We start from the raw sequence: 18174 nt of genomic DNA on the forward strand, positions 1-18174 counted from the left end.
ATTCATATACTGCTCTTACTGTGTATGACACAGTGGTCACAAAAACAGCAGAGGAAACATTGCAAAATATAAGACTGACTGAAAATTTTAATTAGTTTTAAGTTTGTACAGAGATATGTATTTTACAGTACCGTTGTGTTGTTTCATGTAAGCTGTTTACATCATTTTCAGTTTCTTAAATTTCCACAAATATTGACCATAATTTCTTAAATCACTCAGTGGAATTCACTTAACTCTGAAAAGCAGAATGCTATTAACCATGGCTACAGAACATGCACAGAACAGACCTTCGGTTGGAATTACAGCTTTTTCCCCCTCCCTCCCAAATGCTTGCTCATTCTACAAGCAAGACTGTCAGCTATAGTGTACTTCCTTGAAGCACGGTCAGGACAGGTCAATCTCATGTTCATTGATCAGGAAAATCAGTGATCACTGCAGGATAAGGTACAGTTTCAGCAGGATAAAAAAAATGTGTTATTTACACACCAAGAGAGTTGCCTTCATTTCAGTAGGAATATATTATATGAGTAAACATCAGAAGTTACACAGTAGTAGCATATGCCAAACCAAAAATATACATTTGATGTGTACAAATTTTTAAAACATATTACAGGCATTGCAAATGTAGATAATTACATTAAAATATTTTCAATGACATAGCTACAGTTTAAATTAAGAAATGGAATGTTATCAACAAAACATTTATCTGTTCGTTAGTGTTGATATATACATATTTAACCCAAGTGTGTAGTATTTTAAGTTGTCAAGAAGAGGACCGCGCTGTAGCGATTCTAACATTATATATGATCTCAGATAATCTAAAACCATTACACAACTCCTACCAACAAATTCAGTTCTTCTAACGATGCAGCTGTTACTACTTAACACAGTATTCTGCTTTTATTCCACAACAGTGCAGTAACACCCCCATCCACTTTTTTTCCAGGGAAAAAAACAAGATAGCTAGACAAAATAACACTAGTAGAGTATGGCTATACTGAAACCTTGGGGAAAGCTTGAGATTTACAACCGTTTTGCACACTCTCTTCACTGAGCTTTTTTTTTTTAAAAGTATAACTTACATAAAAACAAGGGGGAGATCACACAATACATTACACCAGATCTGCAGTAACTGAACACCTGCTTAAATTTCAGCCTCACGTTATCAGTATTAACCATCCAGTTTTGAGGCACAGGAGAGCTAGAGCACTTAAATATACTATTTTGTAACTTGAAGGAAGATGTATATTTTTTTAAATGCAGTATAGAAGTTCAGACTCCCAGTTTGCTCTGAGAACATTACTTTTCAACAGTTGTTCTTATCAAGTTGAATTACAAGTTGTCCACAACGTAAAGAATTTTTAAAAACATGTAGTAACATTCTAATCTGCTGGGGAGAGGGGTGGGTGGGAAATCAAAGCTTTGGTCCTCACAGTTCTCCACTAGATAATGGTTAAAATTTCTGATTTAAAACACAGGATTTTGATGTGTTTTTTTTCCTCTAGGCGCACACTGACTATGCCCGGCATATTATACAAGACAATAGCTTACCTAACGATTTATACTATGTTTGTTGAGGTTCATTGTGCTTAGCATGAAATAATAAAAAAATAAAAGAAATGGAAAGAAGACAACACAAGGCTAGAGAGAATAAGACAGAAAACTGCAATTCACCATGTGAGAAATTTGTTTTTACAGCTGGCTAATTACACCCTCTAAATAGCTGAAGAACAAGTCAAAGAGCACATATTGGAAAAAAGGTATTTTAAAAATCATCTCTATATTCAAGTATTAGATAAATTATATAAGACTATTTCACAGATAAATGTTAGGCCAATGATGAATTTTAAAAACAAATCAGTAGAAACATCATCCAGGAAAAAAAGGCTAGTTAAAATATAGATATGTCAAGCTATGAAGCTTAAATTAGTGCAGATAATTTTATATTAAATCCAGATATCCTGAAATATGCACAATGGAATCATCCCAGTTTTCACAAAAGTTTAGAAGGTAGATGATAAAATTGCACTTAATTCTGAATTAATTCAGATAGCAAGTCATTCCCATTCCTTGCTGATCCATTTATAAGAAAGAGAAGGGAACAGTTTTATAAAAGAGCAGTATGTTTTTGTACATTCTATTTCACTTTTAAACATTTGGTCATAAATGAGAGCCCCAGTTTCACTATCTGTCCTGCTGATCGGAATCAGATATCCTTATATCTGACGCAGACAAATCTAATACAGGATTTACAAATCCAGCATATTCTGAATTGCCATTATCATCCATTTCAGCACTAACAAAGTCATTCTCCCACTCCAATCCATTCGAATCATCAGAGGCTGAAGCTGGATTACTTCCCGTCTTCTTGCTATTAAATTTTAGTGCTGCCCGGAGTATATCCTCTTCTGTTTTTGAGCGTTCTCTCACTGGAATCATTCTGTTCATGCCTGCAATTTAAGACATGTTTATGAGAAGGTCATAATTGAGGAGCATATCTTAAAGTTTGTGTTAAAACATCAGAGGAAACATTCAGAGATCCAGACTCAGTTAATTTCATTCCTGAGTATCACTTTTTTTCTTCATTCCTAAGTATCATATTCTTTTTTCTCCCCTGCTGTTGTTATTCACATTAAGTCAATAGTTTGCAACCCGCTTTGGTCCAAATAAATACAACAGCTAGTGACACTGCTTTACAGAGTTGTGAGGAAGCCAGAAAACACCGTGAAACTACTTGATAGCAGTATTTACTTCTCCTGTATATGAAGCAACCTGCTGCCCTCCATTATGTGCACATGAATACTACTATGAATGTTAGTATCTACTGTGCTCAAACAACTTCAATCCACAATCCTATTACAGTACTACCATTAGAAGTGTAGAATGATTATACACTATCACTAGTAGTATGTAATCGTGCCTAGTTCAGGATCCAGGCATTTCCTGTTAAGAATCCTCCTATTTGGGCAACAAGAGCTAGTATCTCTTGCTCACACTAGATGAAAAAAGAAGCCAGGTATTCCTAGGAAAATTTGTGAAAGTTAAATCATTCTAGTTCAGAAGCCTGTTTTGACATTTTAGTGCTCCTGACAGTGCCAAATATTTGAATCATACACAAACTGTCAGAAAAACACAGCATATTAAAGCCAAAAAAAGTTACGTGTTGGTTAAAAGACATCCTAGCTTATTTTTGGTGAGCTTTTCGAAGTCAGTGTCCCAGAATTTGGATAACTTTGTTTCAAAGACAGGGGCTTTTTGCAGATTTACTAAAAAGAAAAGGAAAGATCTACAACAATCAGCTGCAAGGATATTTGGGATACTTACCTAGAATGCAGACTTAAGAAAGTTTCCAGTAGAAGTTACAATAAAAGTAAATTCTCTTAAACAAGCAAACAAAAAACCCAACCAACCAAAAATCACCCCAGGAAACATCTGTAATGTTTTCTGAAATACTTCAGTCAAAGATGAGTGACCAAGTTCTGTACTTTGAAACAATAAAGAATGAACTGTTCCTGTTGCTACTAGCTCACAAGAGGGCAGCATTTCTTTACAGTTAGTTTTGTTGTGGGCTTACTCTACAAGCCAGTTGAATTTAATGGAAGAGAAAAAAAATTCACTGAAGGACCCAAAGAAAATAATTATTAGACAGATAACCACATTTATCAAAATAAGCAGTTTTCTAGCTAAAAATCATTTAAATTTTAAACCACCTTCCCTTTGTAAAATGGCAAATTTACAATCAAAATAGTGGCAACTGTCAGCATTTCTGACTTGTAAATTGAGAATGACAGAACATATACCTTCTTCATCTTCCCACTCTAAATCTAATGAAGTGCTGTCATCATTTCCACTCATCGATTTTGTTTTGGTCATTAAGTCACAACTGCTCTCTGTGTTTGGCGTCAGCACGGTAGCATCAGATGAAAGTCCTATATGGAGGAAAAAAGTTCATAAACATATTTGAATTTGAGATTTAACACACAACACTAAACTTCCAAAGGAAGTTTCCATTGTACTTTATCTCCTTTAAACTTCATTTGAAAAAGGACTTCATTCATCACTTCAAAGAGCACACAGTAGCTTTTTTTTTTTTTAATAGTCAACACCATGAAAATATTACATGAGGACATTTAGTCACACTGTCTAATTAGAACCATAGAGGAATTCCATATGCAGTATGCCTGACTTGCGTAAAGACTTACAGACCATCAAACTTACAAATACAACAGTTAATAAAATTATTTTCCTATTAACCGCTAGTGGAACTTTCAAATCTAGGCAGCTAAACCTTCTGTTGCACTTAATTAGAAAAAAGTTAACCATTAATTTGATTCTAATTATTTTGCTAAGGAACAGTTAAAGAAAGCTACACACATACATGTGCATCTTTCGAAAACACTCGGGCTTTTACAAGAAAAGTTCACTGCATGGATGTTGCCTCCACAGAGAGAGTTGGAAAGCCTTAGTAACACAAAATCCATGCATGGAACTTGTTTGCTTGCAGAATTTGCCTTTGAGAACTGGAATGGTTGTAGTCGTATTTGCTGTGTGTTTCAAGCTCTTGACACACGTGGGATTAAAGAGAAAAATAAGTTGCTGATTTTTTTTTAATGTGTGTATATATATATAATACATACAAAAACAATGTTTATCTGGGGGGGAATGACGGTGTTCCTCCTAGTCACTTAATATTTAAAGACATACACAAGAAAGGGAAGACTTACTGCTACTTCGAAAAGCTTCATACTGGAATTTTGAATTTCTTAAGAAAGAATCAAAATCTTCCTCTGCCACAGAGCTGTAAGAACAGTGCAAGTTTTGTTTTTAGATTTATAAATCTCTAAAAACACCATAAAAGAGATATTAATCCACATGTCCTGTTTGCACACCTTTAAAGAAACTTTTCATAGCCCAGTCCCTTCTATGCTACAAAGTGCACATGCTTTTCTTTTTTTAAACAAAATGATCCACAGGATGGCTTTCCATTTTTACCGATCACGTGCACCCGAGTTTGAACTTCTCCTCAATTTTCAGTAGTAATTTCAGCTAAAAATGAATTATCTTGATATCTGTCATAAAACTACTCTTCCCTTCTCATTCTGTCATTACGAATAATGCCTCATTAACTTTCCTATATTTTTTTTAAAAAATCTCTGTATTCATTTCTAAAACCCAGCTAGTTCCCACCCATTCATAAGCCATTTTGACAGCTCCTTTCCTTACTGTACTTCCCTCCTCTAACTAAAAATCCCTTTTATTCCCATTTCTCTTCCATCAAAAAGCAACTGTTTGACTACAGCTTCTTCTAAATTCAAACACCGTACCACAGTAAACATTTTTGTACTTTGTAAAGAGAACTAAAAGAATAATATTCATGAAGAAACAGGCAGAATACATAAATCATTCCATTCCTGATTTGGTTAGTGTATACGTATACTGAGCATTTCAAACAGGGTTCTGAACAATAAAAATATTTTGAAATTAACTGAGATTTTACATTTAAATATATTTCTAATATAAATGCTAGATTTTACGTATGCACATATATATCCACATGTGTATATACACACATATCCCTGTGATTCTGAGAGATATGATGTATAAATAGATGTGTGTTACTAGCTGGGAATAGGTTTGATTTTGTATGAATCAGCTGAATAACTACAGCGAACCCCAGGGTGAATGCAATCAAACGTAAATATTTGCAGATTAATGGTAACCAACTTGCATTCAGTAATTACTTGGTGTGAACAAAACTGCAACAAATCAAAACAATTCTGACTTAGAAATGTTGTGTATGTAAGTTTTGAAAAACTTTTTTGTGAGTGGGAGGTGAGAAACGGGAATAAAAACAGTCACAGTTATTATTAACATTCTATATCTTACCTTTGATAGTCTCCATTATTAACAGCATGTGCTCTCTGTGTTATCCTTTGCTGTCTACGTTGCTATTGAAAAAAGTAAATTGTTGAAAATGCTGAATGCAGTCACTCGTGAATACACTCAATAGCCATTCTCTTAACTGCAGCATTAGAAGAGCATTGTCCTGGTCTTTGGAGAAGTCCAAGTATAACTAAAGACTGACTTCTATTCAAATAAAGATCATATTTTAAGATGCTGAAGAGACTGTTATATGCAAGCAATATTGCTTTTAATCTCTGAAATCTCTGCATTTAAAAGAAGGTAGTTTTGTGAATAAAACTCTAATTTGTTTTGTGCACAAATGATCAACAAGCATCAATTTGTCTAGAAACACATGAATACTGCTTCATTCACAATTGAATCTGTCCTCTTCTGTACCTTCTTCTCTTCTCAAGCCACATGTATTTTCAACACCCAACTAACACCTGCGTTATGTTTGATTTGTTTTGCTCTGTGTAGAAGAACGACAGCCTACCATGTTAAAAAGATCTTCCTAGAGGTCCTTTTATCCCTACATGAAGCAATACTGCCATCTCCTCTGGGTGTCTGTACCAGCTTCATTTATATTAGTTAAAACTTTATTGCCTTGCTGGGCCAAAAGCATTAATTCCTCTACACTCTTAGTGCTTTCATGGTATCACTAGGGAGAAACAGTTAGAAAAATGCAAGATGCAAGCCAAAAAATGCATTCATTTTGTGGTCATAGGAGGAAGAATAGATGTCATGGAAGTAGGGTTCTATTGCTTCTCAAGTCTTTGGGTTTTAACAACTTACGTTTCTCTTCCCTGCCTTGAAAAAAATAAGAGTGTAGAAACCGGGTACATCAACTATGAGGAAAGGTAAATCAGTTATGAAGCGGTACTTGCTCACCCTGACTACTGCAAAGACTAGGATAAAAATCAACAAGCTAGTTTTACAGAAAAACCTGACATAACTAGCTACCATGTTTTATGAAAAATCTGTTCTCAGCCTTAATGGATCTGTCCCTGCAAAAGAAAAACGGGTTGTAAGTAAACCAGATTTTTTAGTGTTAGCTTTAAACTTCAACCAACAGTTGCTCTTAGCTGGGTAAACAGTCTTTTGAGATATTTGATCAGCTACTATTCTAAATTCCAGGATGACGATGGCTTTTTTTATTGGCACTTTCCCTCGCAGGTATTAAAAAAAAAAGTATCAGAATAAGCAGATTGAAACCAGTAAGGAAATGCGAAGCATAGAAGGATCAGAAATATCACGTAGCATTGGTGGTTACAGGTAGGAATACTTAGACAAGCAGGGAGAAAGGGCCAGGAATTTGGCACCAACATAATTAGCAAGTCTGGAAATAAATCAATTACTGATATATGCCTTCTAAAATTCATACACCCACATATCTTCCCACAAATTACCTACTCATTTGGCTGGATCACATACAAATACCTAGTGCTGTCATTTCCAGGGTACGTATATATTAAAAATTGCTGCTGTTACATTACTTGACAATTAGTATGGCAAGCCAAAATAGTTTTTAAAGGGATGCCACATTTCCAATGAAAAACCCATTTTTTCATTTAATAGACTTTTGCCCACAAATAGAGAAGACACCAGTTATATATTCAAAATGGATTCTTTCTGATCTAGAAAGGGGTTAAGTGTTTATATATACACATATCTATATATAAGCTTCCTTAGAAATCCTTATAACCCTTATGGGGTTTTGCAGGGGATTATTTGTGAAGGGGGTAAGTGGTATTAATTTTACAAGAGATGAAAATTAAAGTCTCCATAAACACTTTCTGATGTAGGTTCTGCCTAAAAGAGGTGCATATTAAAAAAATACCAAGACAAGGAAAATAACATTTCTCACACAGAATTTCTGCAGAGAAATTAAAGCCACAAGCATAAATCAAGCTACTTCTCCTGACTTTATATACACCAAAAGTGTTAGAAAAAGATAGAAACATGGGAAAGAGTCAGAAAGAATTAACCTCCCCACCCCAAATGGCAAGAGGATAGAAAGAGAAATCTAAAGTGAGACCTGAGCCATACTTAGTAATATCAATATTAGATGAAAACTGAGTCATCACTACCAGTCTGCAAATAGCAACTTTCAATTCATTCACTTCTGAATAGAGACAAAACACTTGAGTGAAAGATCTTGCCTGTATCTACTATAGATTTCAGGTTTTTCCATGTGTCTAATTCTGAAAATTTAAAAGATTACTTTTAATTGAACAAAAATCCCATGTCTAGCAGACAGTTACCTTGAACATGCTACATTTTCAACCACACATGTTAAAACATGAACAGATAGTGAAGCTTTGAAAATGTTCTTTTTAACGTACACAGATTTCAGGTTGCCAGAAATGTGTGAGAACACATTTAATAGCTTATTAAGATGCTGAAATATTAAATGCACTGTTACGTAATTCTTTGAACTGCAACATGAAAACACTGTAATAAGTGCTGTAAGGAAACAGAACAATAACTGTTTTCAGAAAATAGAACGTCAAAATATAGCTTTTGTTTTGCTTGACTAAGCTCCAAAAGCATAGATACCAGACATCTAAAGGTAGGCACAGTTATATACTCAATAAAGACTACTTATGACTGGACTTTGGCTACTACACATACAATCACAAACTGATAGAACAATTTAAGGGTGGAAGGGACCTCAGGAGGTCATCTAAGTCCAACCTCCTGCTGAAAGCAGGACTAACAGTGAATTCAGATGACTCAAACGCTTATATTCATGTTAGCACAAACCACAGAGACAGGGAACAATTAAGTGCAAATAAATATGTGCGTTCATTTTATAAACCTAAATGATGTCATGTGTGCGCTTAATTTCAGGATTTTTCATTAGGAAATCACCACAGATCTCTTTACATTACAGATCAGTAATTTTTATATAACATTAAGGAATCTGTTAAGCTAATTCTAGATTAAAAATCATAGAGTTCATTCAAAAATTTATATCCATTGTCATAAGCTGTTTCAAACAATTCTAATGATTTTCAGCTATCCCAATCAGATGTACTTTCAAATCACATATTTCTTTCCTTACTGGAACTTACAAGCCACAGCAATTTCCTCATTACATTTCCTGAGATGTAAAGGATATTAGGAAAGTCTGCATACATAAAAACAGAAGAGAAGCTCTGATATATATTGGGGTCTTTTTCCCCTCACCTCCAAGAGCTTTTTCTGCTTTGCTGCCCTGGCTGCTTCACGTTGTGCAGCATATAAAGCCTCTTCTTCTATTCTTAACTTCTCCTCTTGTAAGGCTAACTGTATATAAACAAAATAGTAATGGTTAACAAAAGCAGAACCTATCTATCTTCCTATGAACAAAATTGTAAGTTTGATAAATCAAAAGAACTACTAGAAAAGAAAAATAAAATAAAATTGATTCTAGTTAAAACATTTTTCTTTATTAACTGAATCTAACAGCTTCCCGCCACCAAACAACCCAAGAAATTTAGATAAAACATTATCCTATTGAATAATCATTACTAGTGAATTGCTGTAAATGCATGATTGCCTCTTATTATGAACTGCCCAGTGAAAGACTTCAAACTTCAGCTGCACATTTCATTGCTATTTTATTCAAAATATTCTCATTTTCGGTTGCATTCCCCATCATATTCCATTAATTACTGCAACACTCTGAATCAAAACTGAGAAATTGTATCTTTTCCTTAAGAAAAGCTCTGAAAAAATCTGAGCGCAAGAAAAGCTGAATGAAATATACTTCGCATTTTGCCTTTCATACAAAGAAAAGATGGTTCAAATTTAACAGATCTCAGTAAGAGAGCCAGACTATTCATTTCATTCTTTAGCTGTGAAGTTATTAAAAAGAAGCAAAACTGTGATGCAAACTTGGTTGCACAGCAATCTCTCTGGGTATCTTGTTGACTAAAAAATGCCAAATGATAAACAAAAAACCACATTATTCATGTGAATGAAATCTTTTGCTCATGGTTGATCTTAATTACTTAAAAAAGAAAAACTACCCACACCATACTAGCTACCATAGCTGCTTACCTCTGACTGAAGTTTCATATCAACAGCTCTTTGTTTTTCAGCAATGGAGTCATAATGCCTCTCTTTCAAGTCAGCAATTTCTTCATCAGTCAACGGTCTAAAAAGCATGAGAGAAAAACAAAAAGACTAACCATTATTTACTCATGACAACCCTAGGTTGCAAAAGTAATTTAAATGTATCCAGTCTTTCTTGACTTGCCCTTTAAAGCAAAGCCAACAAGCTGTGCATTTGGCCTGCTACTCCTGAGCAGAGTTCCAAAGTTTCAGTTTATTTGAGATAATGCTGTCCTGCCTTCCCCTTATAAGGCTTTTTTTTTTTTTTGCATTTTATAAAAAAATACCCTCAAAACATCTTTTGCTAACAGAACTACCAGAATAGAATGGTTAAACTGTCATGGCTGTGTAAATCTCACTTTTTCCTTATTTGTTCAGGTCCCCTAATTGTAATTTGTTCCCCTTTAATTTGTTGCCTAATTTTATGTATGTAACAAACAACATTAGAAGAGCATTATAGTAATATTATAATGTTTGCTATATTATTTTTCTGGGACTGCTGACAGGGAACAACATTTTTGAGCATCAAAATTAAGTAACACAAAACATCTAGAATTAGGCAACCAAAGTATATAATTCAGTGCTTTCATACATTTCCTATACAGCAGGCCTCTACGTTTCTACTGCTTACATAAATATTACCATGATCACAAAAAAGTAAATAAAAAAAAATCACTGAAGTTGCAGCCCAAATGCCTGTGTAATTTTAAAGGCAGCCCCCGAGAACAAAAATAAAGACTCTGGACAATGCACTCAAGAATGGGTGACAGGAATTTTGACAGGAAGTCTCAACAAAATTTAATAGGAGAGCAGAGGGAAAGAGAGACCCTGAATCTCAATGTCTTACCTGTGACTGCTTCCTGGACTTTCCCCCTGTATATTTAAAGAAAGAAAAAACAGAACACTGAACTTTTGAGAATCTCATTAGTCAATTTTAAGAGAGGAAAAAGTACACAATATGAAATGAGTTTCTCCCATATACTGGTTTTTATAACTGGGGAGAAACAATCCCTCCCTTACACACTGTTTTAATTTGGAATTTCAAAAGATCTTTATCATGCAATCAAGCAAAGTGGCTGACTAAGTAAAACAAGTAAGTGCTTCCAACTGAAAATAAATATTCCAGTTGTGTATTTCAGGAATCACACTACTAGCCTTTGTGTTCTTAAATACAGAGCAGGGTATTGAAAATATGTTTCCCCCTACCATTATCAACCTATATTCAACTCATAGTGAAGTTTTAAGGCCAACTGGTATTATTCTGAAACAATCTTCAGCCAGTTTACCCGTAACTGTCAAGACAGTACTACTAAAACATTCCTTAGCAAAGCAACTCATGCCCATTTGCATACTCAGAAAGCAACTGCTGAGTCATTTACAAGCGCTATACCAGAAGAAAATTCTCCTTCAAGGTTTTTTTTTTTGCTTATCTTTCTCTCTTGCTAATACCTTTAGTGCTCTCTTCCAAAAAGCGTTACCTCCTATTCTCCCCCCAGACAGATTTCTCTCAGCTTTTCATCTCTCCCAAAGCACTGAATATTCATTCCTAGAGCAAGCAAAACCCAAAGTAAAAAACTCCAGCAACTTAAATTTAAAAAACAAGTGTACACAGCATGAAGTAGGAGGAAGATATGGATCTTGCAGCCACAAGCTGTGTGAGTGTACTGTACTAGCAGGTTTCACCTTACGATCCAAGTACCTACCTCATCACTTTCCACAAGGTTCTCAAACTGCAGAAAAGAAAGTAAACAATCTTTACAATCCAATATAATTAGTCACGAAACACCAGCGGTAAATATCATCCTTAACGTGATTGCAAAAATACTACTCCAAGGGTAATACAGGGACTGTAATGCTATTTGAAACCTCCTCCTTTCTGAGGAACTACTACTACATTTAGAGTAAGCCTTATCTTCTAATGAAGATTTCTTTTCTCAAACTTTACATTCTCCTAAAATGAAGAGTCAAAAATTCACTACAATTTAGGTGAGGGCCCTGATCAGAATGAAATTTGTTTGGTTTATACGATTGTTAATAATTCCACGTATCTGAAGCATTATCATACGAGCAGTGAAAGGAATGGTATGAGTATTAAACATACCACAGTACACATTCAATTTAAAAAGTACACTATGTGAGAGGTACGATGCAAGTAACTTCCCCCTTGCATGGCAACCATGATGATCAGAAAGTTTTCTGTAAATTAAAAACTTCTTCAAATACATAAGGTTACTTTCTACACTGAATTCTAAAAACAAACAAAACACACACCCCATACCCCAGCTTTGCACATAAGATACTAAAGGTCAATAAAACAATGTAATGCTTTATGGTAGGAAGACAAAAAAAACAAACAGGTCTAGAACACCTTGCAGCATTCAAGCTGCATGAACTCATACAGCAGAGGTTGAACTATCACGTAACACAAAACAAAGCAAGTGAAAATTCTCCATACTGTTTTTATGATAGTAATCATAAACGCAGTCAATATATCAAACATGGACAGTACCTACAGCAAGACTCCTTACTGACCTCTGTATTGACTAACTGCTGTAAGCAGAGTATGAGGAAGAACTTGAGGGGAAGACAGAACCTTCTTTTCCCTATCATATCACTGCTGCAGGAACACTCTCTCACAACTGGAAGCTGTGTGCTAAAAGCAGATTTCCCCCACTCTGTATTTGTCCCCTTTCTTGAAAACCAAAGCAGCAATTACTGTTATTCTCACTAACGGGGACATCTGAAAGGTCTAGGAGTTCCAGACCGTCAGAAACACCAATGAAAGTAAACCAGGTTATTCTGAGAATCTCACATTATACAAATTAACCTTACATTACCCTTGGCAAAAAGGGGTGATATTCAGTAGCCAAGAAAGGAGCTATGTAGCGAACAAGATGGACTAGAGTGCATCTGATTATACAGTAACCTCAGCAGATTCTAGCTTTTTGTAGAATCAGAATCATGATCCCACAGTCAAGAACTAAATACCCTGCACTTACCAGCAGAAAAGGAAAATTACTCCTAGCACAGCAGGGATGAAAGACACAATTGACAGACTTTGGAATGCTCTGGCAGTGAGTATCAGGTGGGTACAGATTCTTTACGTCAGATCACAACAGATGGCTTTTCTTTACAAATGATAGATTTAAGCATGATGTATTAACATTCTGAGGTACCACAAGAACTACAAACTTGCCACCTAGTACAGCATCAGTTCAATCTGGAATAACCCAGAATGTTTCAGTGTACCTAAACTGCAAATAAGCATTAAAGACGTTGCTAGAATTCAATTTTTTCCACTTTTTTTTCCCCTAAAACAAACAAAAAACCCACCCGATCTCCTCTCCCCCCCCAAAAAAAAAGGGATGGAAGTGTAAGTACTCACCTCTATAGTGAAGTGTTCTCCTGTTGCACATGTTCTGAAATACTTTGATCTGTAAAAACAAGCCTAGAGTTACTCTACAAAATAGTCGTCATTTCAACTGACAGCAGAAGAAAAACAAATTCGATACTTAATTTTAAATAGCTTGTGCAATACTTTAAATATAAAAGGAATATAGAATCTTCACTTACTAAACATGTTTACTTGTCAACCTGTGCTCCGCATTGCTACGAGAGCACAGGGGCAAAACATTTAAACTTCTTGTACAGAACTGGAGAAAACAGAGACTCAAATGAGAGAAATCACTTATCAGCATGATGGACCTGACATCGACAGGCACTGAGCATGTCTGCAATCCCTTTAATAACACTCGTCTTGAAAAAAATTATTACGGACAAATTTTGAAAGCCCTTCTGTCCATCGTGACACTTAAAAGTCTTTATGAGCATAGCATCTTGTACAAGGTCAATGTTAAACAATGCATCCTATTTTGACAGCTTGACGCAGCTGGAAGGTTGACCTTCTACTTCCCCCATATCCATAGAAGCATGATCAACCATCTAAAGAACAACCAACAACCTCTGAGAAACGTGTCTACAAGGAGGTACAGACAATACTTCCCAGCTAGAAAACCAGTTATTCAGAGTCTGGAATTTTATACAGGGAATCAGTCTCCTTCTTAATCCTTAATCTATCTCAATGTTATCCTTTGTAAAAATAAATAAATGCCAATCCAGTATTGAGTTACCCGAATCTATTTTACCCGGTGAAAGAGGTTTGGCTGTCATCCAACAGCAAATTCTAAGTGGTGCTTCAGTAAAACATCCATTTCATCTAACTTTTGTAAAACCAGAGTTACCTCACCGATACAAGGAATAAATCCAGGGCCTCAGGCATTTCTATACTTGCAGAATAGATTGTTCTGCACTTGCGATCAACACCTACTGCCACTTTACTGAAAGCAACACACTGGCCAAAGCCCAAACTACTTTAATCACATCATATTTCATCCCCATCCCATTTTCCTTTGGAGGTCAGTCAGAACATGCCTCTCCTAGCAAACTGCAACCTGCTTCAGCGTGGACTCCTGGTCAACCTTTCCTTATATATAGGCCTGTACCTTGCAATGCAGACTTGGCCCTAAAGAACCACTTCCAGTTGATGCATTGCTATGAAACCGGCACTGAATGGCCACTTTAATTCATGCACTACATCTTCACTGTAACTGGGACATGTGGCATGAACACTTGAAATAATTTCACTCTTATTTCTGCGTGTAACATTTCAGTGTGCAGGAGCCAGTACCATTAGGAATCTAATTTAGTAAGACTGTTACACAGAATTGTTTTAGGACCATGCATCTTCCAACAAAACTACACCTCCAGTTTACAGCATCAGGGCTAATGAAAACATGCTCGCTTATTTCAGACAGATGAGCTGCAGTCAGATTAGTTGCAAGAATTGCACAGTAAACTGATGGAAAACTAAGACAATGCAGCGTGAGCTTACTAAACACAGCTACATATATACCAACAGTGGTGACACTTCAGGGAAGATCTGGGGTTCCTGCTACCTGCTGAACAGGGACTCAGTAACAGACATAATTCTGCACAAGAGTTGGAGCCCTGAAATCCCAGAGTGACTGAGGACAGAAGTGGAGACATCCACTTTATCCCTACACACTCCAACTTCAGCTGGAATAAAATATTAAAATGCTTACAGCTTTTGTTAGTCTCATTTAAGCTCCACTGCCTCTTTATTTTCTAGAACAGACTTTAGAAACACACAGGTTTTAAAAGGCACTAGGGAAAGCAATTCAGCTGGTAGGCCATGGGACCTACAGAGACTATCAGGTCAACCTTCAAGTTTTAAAGCAACTAGACGCCGACTCTAAACCACTCTGTTTATATGCGCCTTATTCTCCTTTTATGCATAAAAACGTCACCAAAAAATAGCATTTCATGTATTAAAATCATGACATAAAGTAAAATTGCTTTTTTTCACACTAGTAGTGAAAGGGGTTGTTTTGATTTTGCTACATTTTGCTTTGTGATAACCACCCCCTCCCCCCCAATCTAAGCAAACAAATATACATGGTGTCTATATTATTTATTCTTTTATTTACTTATTTTAGCTGTCTATTTGTAAGAATCCTTACGGTCGAACATTGGGACAAAACGGCAATGACCTACTTTCTAATTATGGCTGCAGCTTGTAGTATTTTAAGCAAAACTATTTCAGCAGAAGCATAAGGACAGTCCCTAAAAATAATAAAGAGCTACCAACAGAAAGTTTGTTATTACAGAAAGGTGAACTTAAACTATACTGAAGACGACTTTCATGTTTTATTTCTCTCTACACGTGCTCAACACGAACTCTAAAATCATTGCAACAACTCATACACAAATCCCCAGGTATCTGAACACAATTTAGAATCTTGCAGGTCTTGGAAACACTTGTTAAAACTATATTGTTAATTACTTAACTCAGAATTTACTTCTTACAGTTAAATCTTTGAGCATCAAAGAACAATGAATTTCCAGTTTCAGAGGAAAAAAAAATAAATCTGAGTGACTAAAATAATCACAATTAACTTGATAAGCTACACTATGCTGTTCAAGACGTAGCCAGATCTGCAGAATTTGGTAGCAGTCTAGCTTTTAAACTTCGGAAACTTACTATAACAAACATTTCACAGTTTTGTTTTTAATGCAATTCCCCGTCCCTCCCTCCACGCCCTTAAGGAGAACACCTGAATTGCTCAACACTCCAACACCGTTTCATGAACTACCAGCCCAGGCAGAAAACAAAGGTCTATTGAGACATACTCTGCCTGACCGCAAGAGATAGCACTGATGATCTTTTTCTCATAAGCTGATCACAAGCGTATGATATTCCGGTTTCAGAGTTTAAAAGAAAATCCAAACAGGAGCCGCCCCCCATTAGAAAAGTCTGTTTTCTGCACTACCGTTTCATTTTGCTGACACTTCTTAAAACCCTTCACTACAGGCAACACCTGAAGGAACATACGAAGTAGTTTAACATTATAGCAGCAGACAATAGTTTATTTCACTGCTAAGGAGAGTCTGATGTTGAACTAACAGAAGGAACCTATGCAGACCTGAGTAGCTAAGCCATCATGGCAAACCACCTTTTCCCTTGAGGGAATGCTCTTATGAATCCCCAGTGAATCCTTACGAATCCTTCATGAATCCCCCACAGCTTAAGACAATGTCATTTCTCTTAATTCCGTGCATCCGCATTCGTATTTGTCACTGAGAAAGCCAAGCAGGCAGTAGCCTGGTAGCCAAGTGAAAGGCATCAAAACACACAAAGTCTGGTGAGAAAGTTGGCAACCCCAGTAAGAGTTTGTTGAAAACCAGCTGGAGAATACAAGGGAGTTGAGCGTGGCAGGAAGCTAACCAGTGATACTTCATGAACCATATATGCACCCAAGCCGAACAATAGAGATGCTGCTGCAAGAAATGATGAACATACAAGAACAACAAGCCAACAAGAAAATATCCCACCCCAAACTAATAGTATCGTAAACATACAGAAAAAAACTAGTAAGGAAAAAAAGTATAGGCAATAGTCACTTTAGAGCAGAGTGTAAGATACCAGATAGCAGCATATCTAGAAATTGCTGTTAAGCAAAGCCAACCCTGTGCCTTTGTGGACCCTGTCTCCAACCCAATGCCTGGAAGTCAGCTGAAGGTAGGAGGGCAGGAAAACCAAACAGAGCAAACAGAAAACAAACGCAAACCCACCAAACCTCACAACCAAACCCATCAATTCCGAGGGTAAGCACGCTTTGCGATCACTACCCCTGAATGCTAGAAAAAGACCATTAGCCTATAACCATAGGATCACCAAAAAGCCACGTGCAAAGCGAGAACCTATCAAGCACTACCCTTTCCTCAGGTTACAGGGCAAGAAACGGGTGGCTAAGCGACAACGCACAGGCACCTGAAACGCCCCCGGTTATGCCCAAGCAGGCGTCCCCTCCACACACGCACCCGTCCAGGAACAGCCCTGGCTTTGCCCCCTTCCCCCGAGGGGCGACCCCAGGGGCGCCTGCAACAAAATGGGCGCCGGCCCCGCGGGAGCTGCTCGCCAACAGCCGGCCTCCCGCTCGCCCCTCACCTCTCCCGGCCCCCCCCGGCTGTGCCCCAGGCCAGAGCCCGGCTGCGGGAACCGCAGCCGAGGGGGGAGGAAGAGGAGGAGGAGGAGGAGGAGGAAGAGGAGGAGGAGGAGCAGGGCGGAGCCGGCGCCTCCCCGCCCCGGGGAGGGGAGAGGGGGAGCGGCGCTGCCCGCTTACCCTCCGCCTCGCTGGAGCCGGCCCGCTTCCCTCCGCAGGAGCGGCCCGCAGCACCACCGCGCCCAGCAGTTCCCCATCGCATCCTGGGATCTTCCTCCTTCTCCTCCTTCTCCTCCTCCTCCTCCTCCTCCTCCTCCTGCTCCTCCTGCTCCTCCTCCCCCCTGCGGGCCGCCGCCGCCCCGCGCCGATTCAAACGGCCCCAGCGGCCGCGCTGGCAGGGCGGCGGGGAAGGAACAAAGGGGCGGGCTGCGGGCGGCGAGGAGGAGGAGGTGGAGGAAGAGGAGGAGGAGGAGGAGGAAGGGGAGGAAGAAGAGGAGGAGGAGGAGGAGGAGGAGAAGGCGGGCGGAAGCGCCGCGCCGGCTGCGCAGAGGCCTACACCGCCCGCCCCACGTTGGCACCGCCCTCGGCGGCACCGTCCCGCCCCTCGGCGGGCCCCGAAAAGTGCTTGTTTTGCACCAAAAAGGGGAGG

The 18174-nt window shown here is 37.8% G+C and overlaps 1 protein-coding gene across 2 annotated transcripts; it reads right to left on the reverse strand.

The window, feature by feature from the left end:
- Nucleotides 1-69: 69 nt before the first annotated feature.
- On the reverse strand, nt 70-18113 carry AP1AR (adaptor related protein complex 1 associated regulatory protein). Of its 2 annotated transcripts, XM_083834071.1 has the most exons (10): nt 17706-18103; nt 13388-13436; nt 11706-11732; nt 10850-10875; nt 9949-10045; nt 9094-9192; nt 5887-5948; nt 4725-4798; nt 3801-3929; nt 70-2450 (listed from the first exon to the last, which is right to left on the reverse strand). In XM_083834071.1, the coding sequence occupies exons 1-10, from the start codon at nt 17780-17782 to the stop codon at nt 2185-2187; spliced, it is 906 nt and encodes a 301-aa protein (XP_083690197.1). In that variant the 5' UTR covers nt 17783-18103; the 3' UTR covers nt 70-2184. The 2 variants fall into 2 exon arrangements, with proteins under 2 accessions (XP_083690197.1, XP_083690198.1); XM_083834072.1 differs by lacking the exon at nt 9094-9192 and having other exon boundaries at nt 17706-18113.
- Nucleotides 18114-18174: the final 61 nt, after the last annotated feature.

Source organism: Anser anser (assembly GCF_964211835.1).
Source record: "Anser anser genome assembly, chromosome: 4".
NCBI lineage: Eukaryota > Metazoa > Chordata > Aves > Anseriformes > Anatidae > Anser > Anser anser.

What these genes read in the sequence shown, in the direction of transcription:
- AP1AR (XM_083834071.1), bottom strand. Translation starts at nt 17,782, where the DNA reads ATGGGGAACTGCTGGGCGCGGTGGTGCTGCGGGCCGCTCCTGCGGAGG. An exon ending in CGGCTCCAGCGAGGCGGAGG is followed by an intron (nt 13,437 to 17,705) that starts GTAAGCGGGCAG and finishes TTGTTTTTACAG; the next exon opens with ATCAAAGTATTTCAGAACAT. An exon ending in TGAAGCTTTTCGAAGTAGCA is followed by an intron (nt 3,930 to 4,724) that starts GTAAGTCTTCCC and finishes TCCTCCATATAG; the next exon opens with GACTTTCATCTGATGCTACC.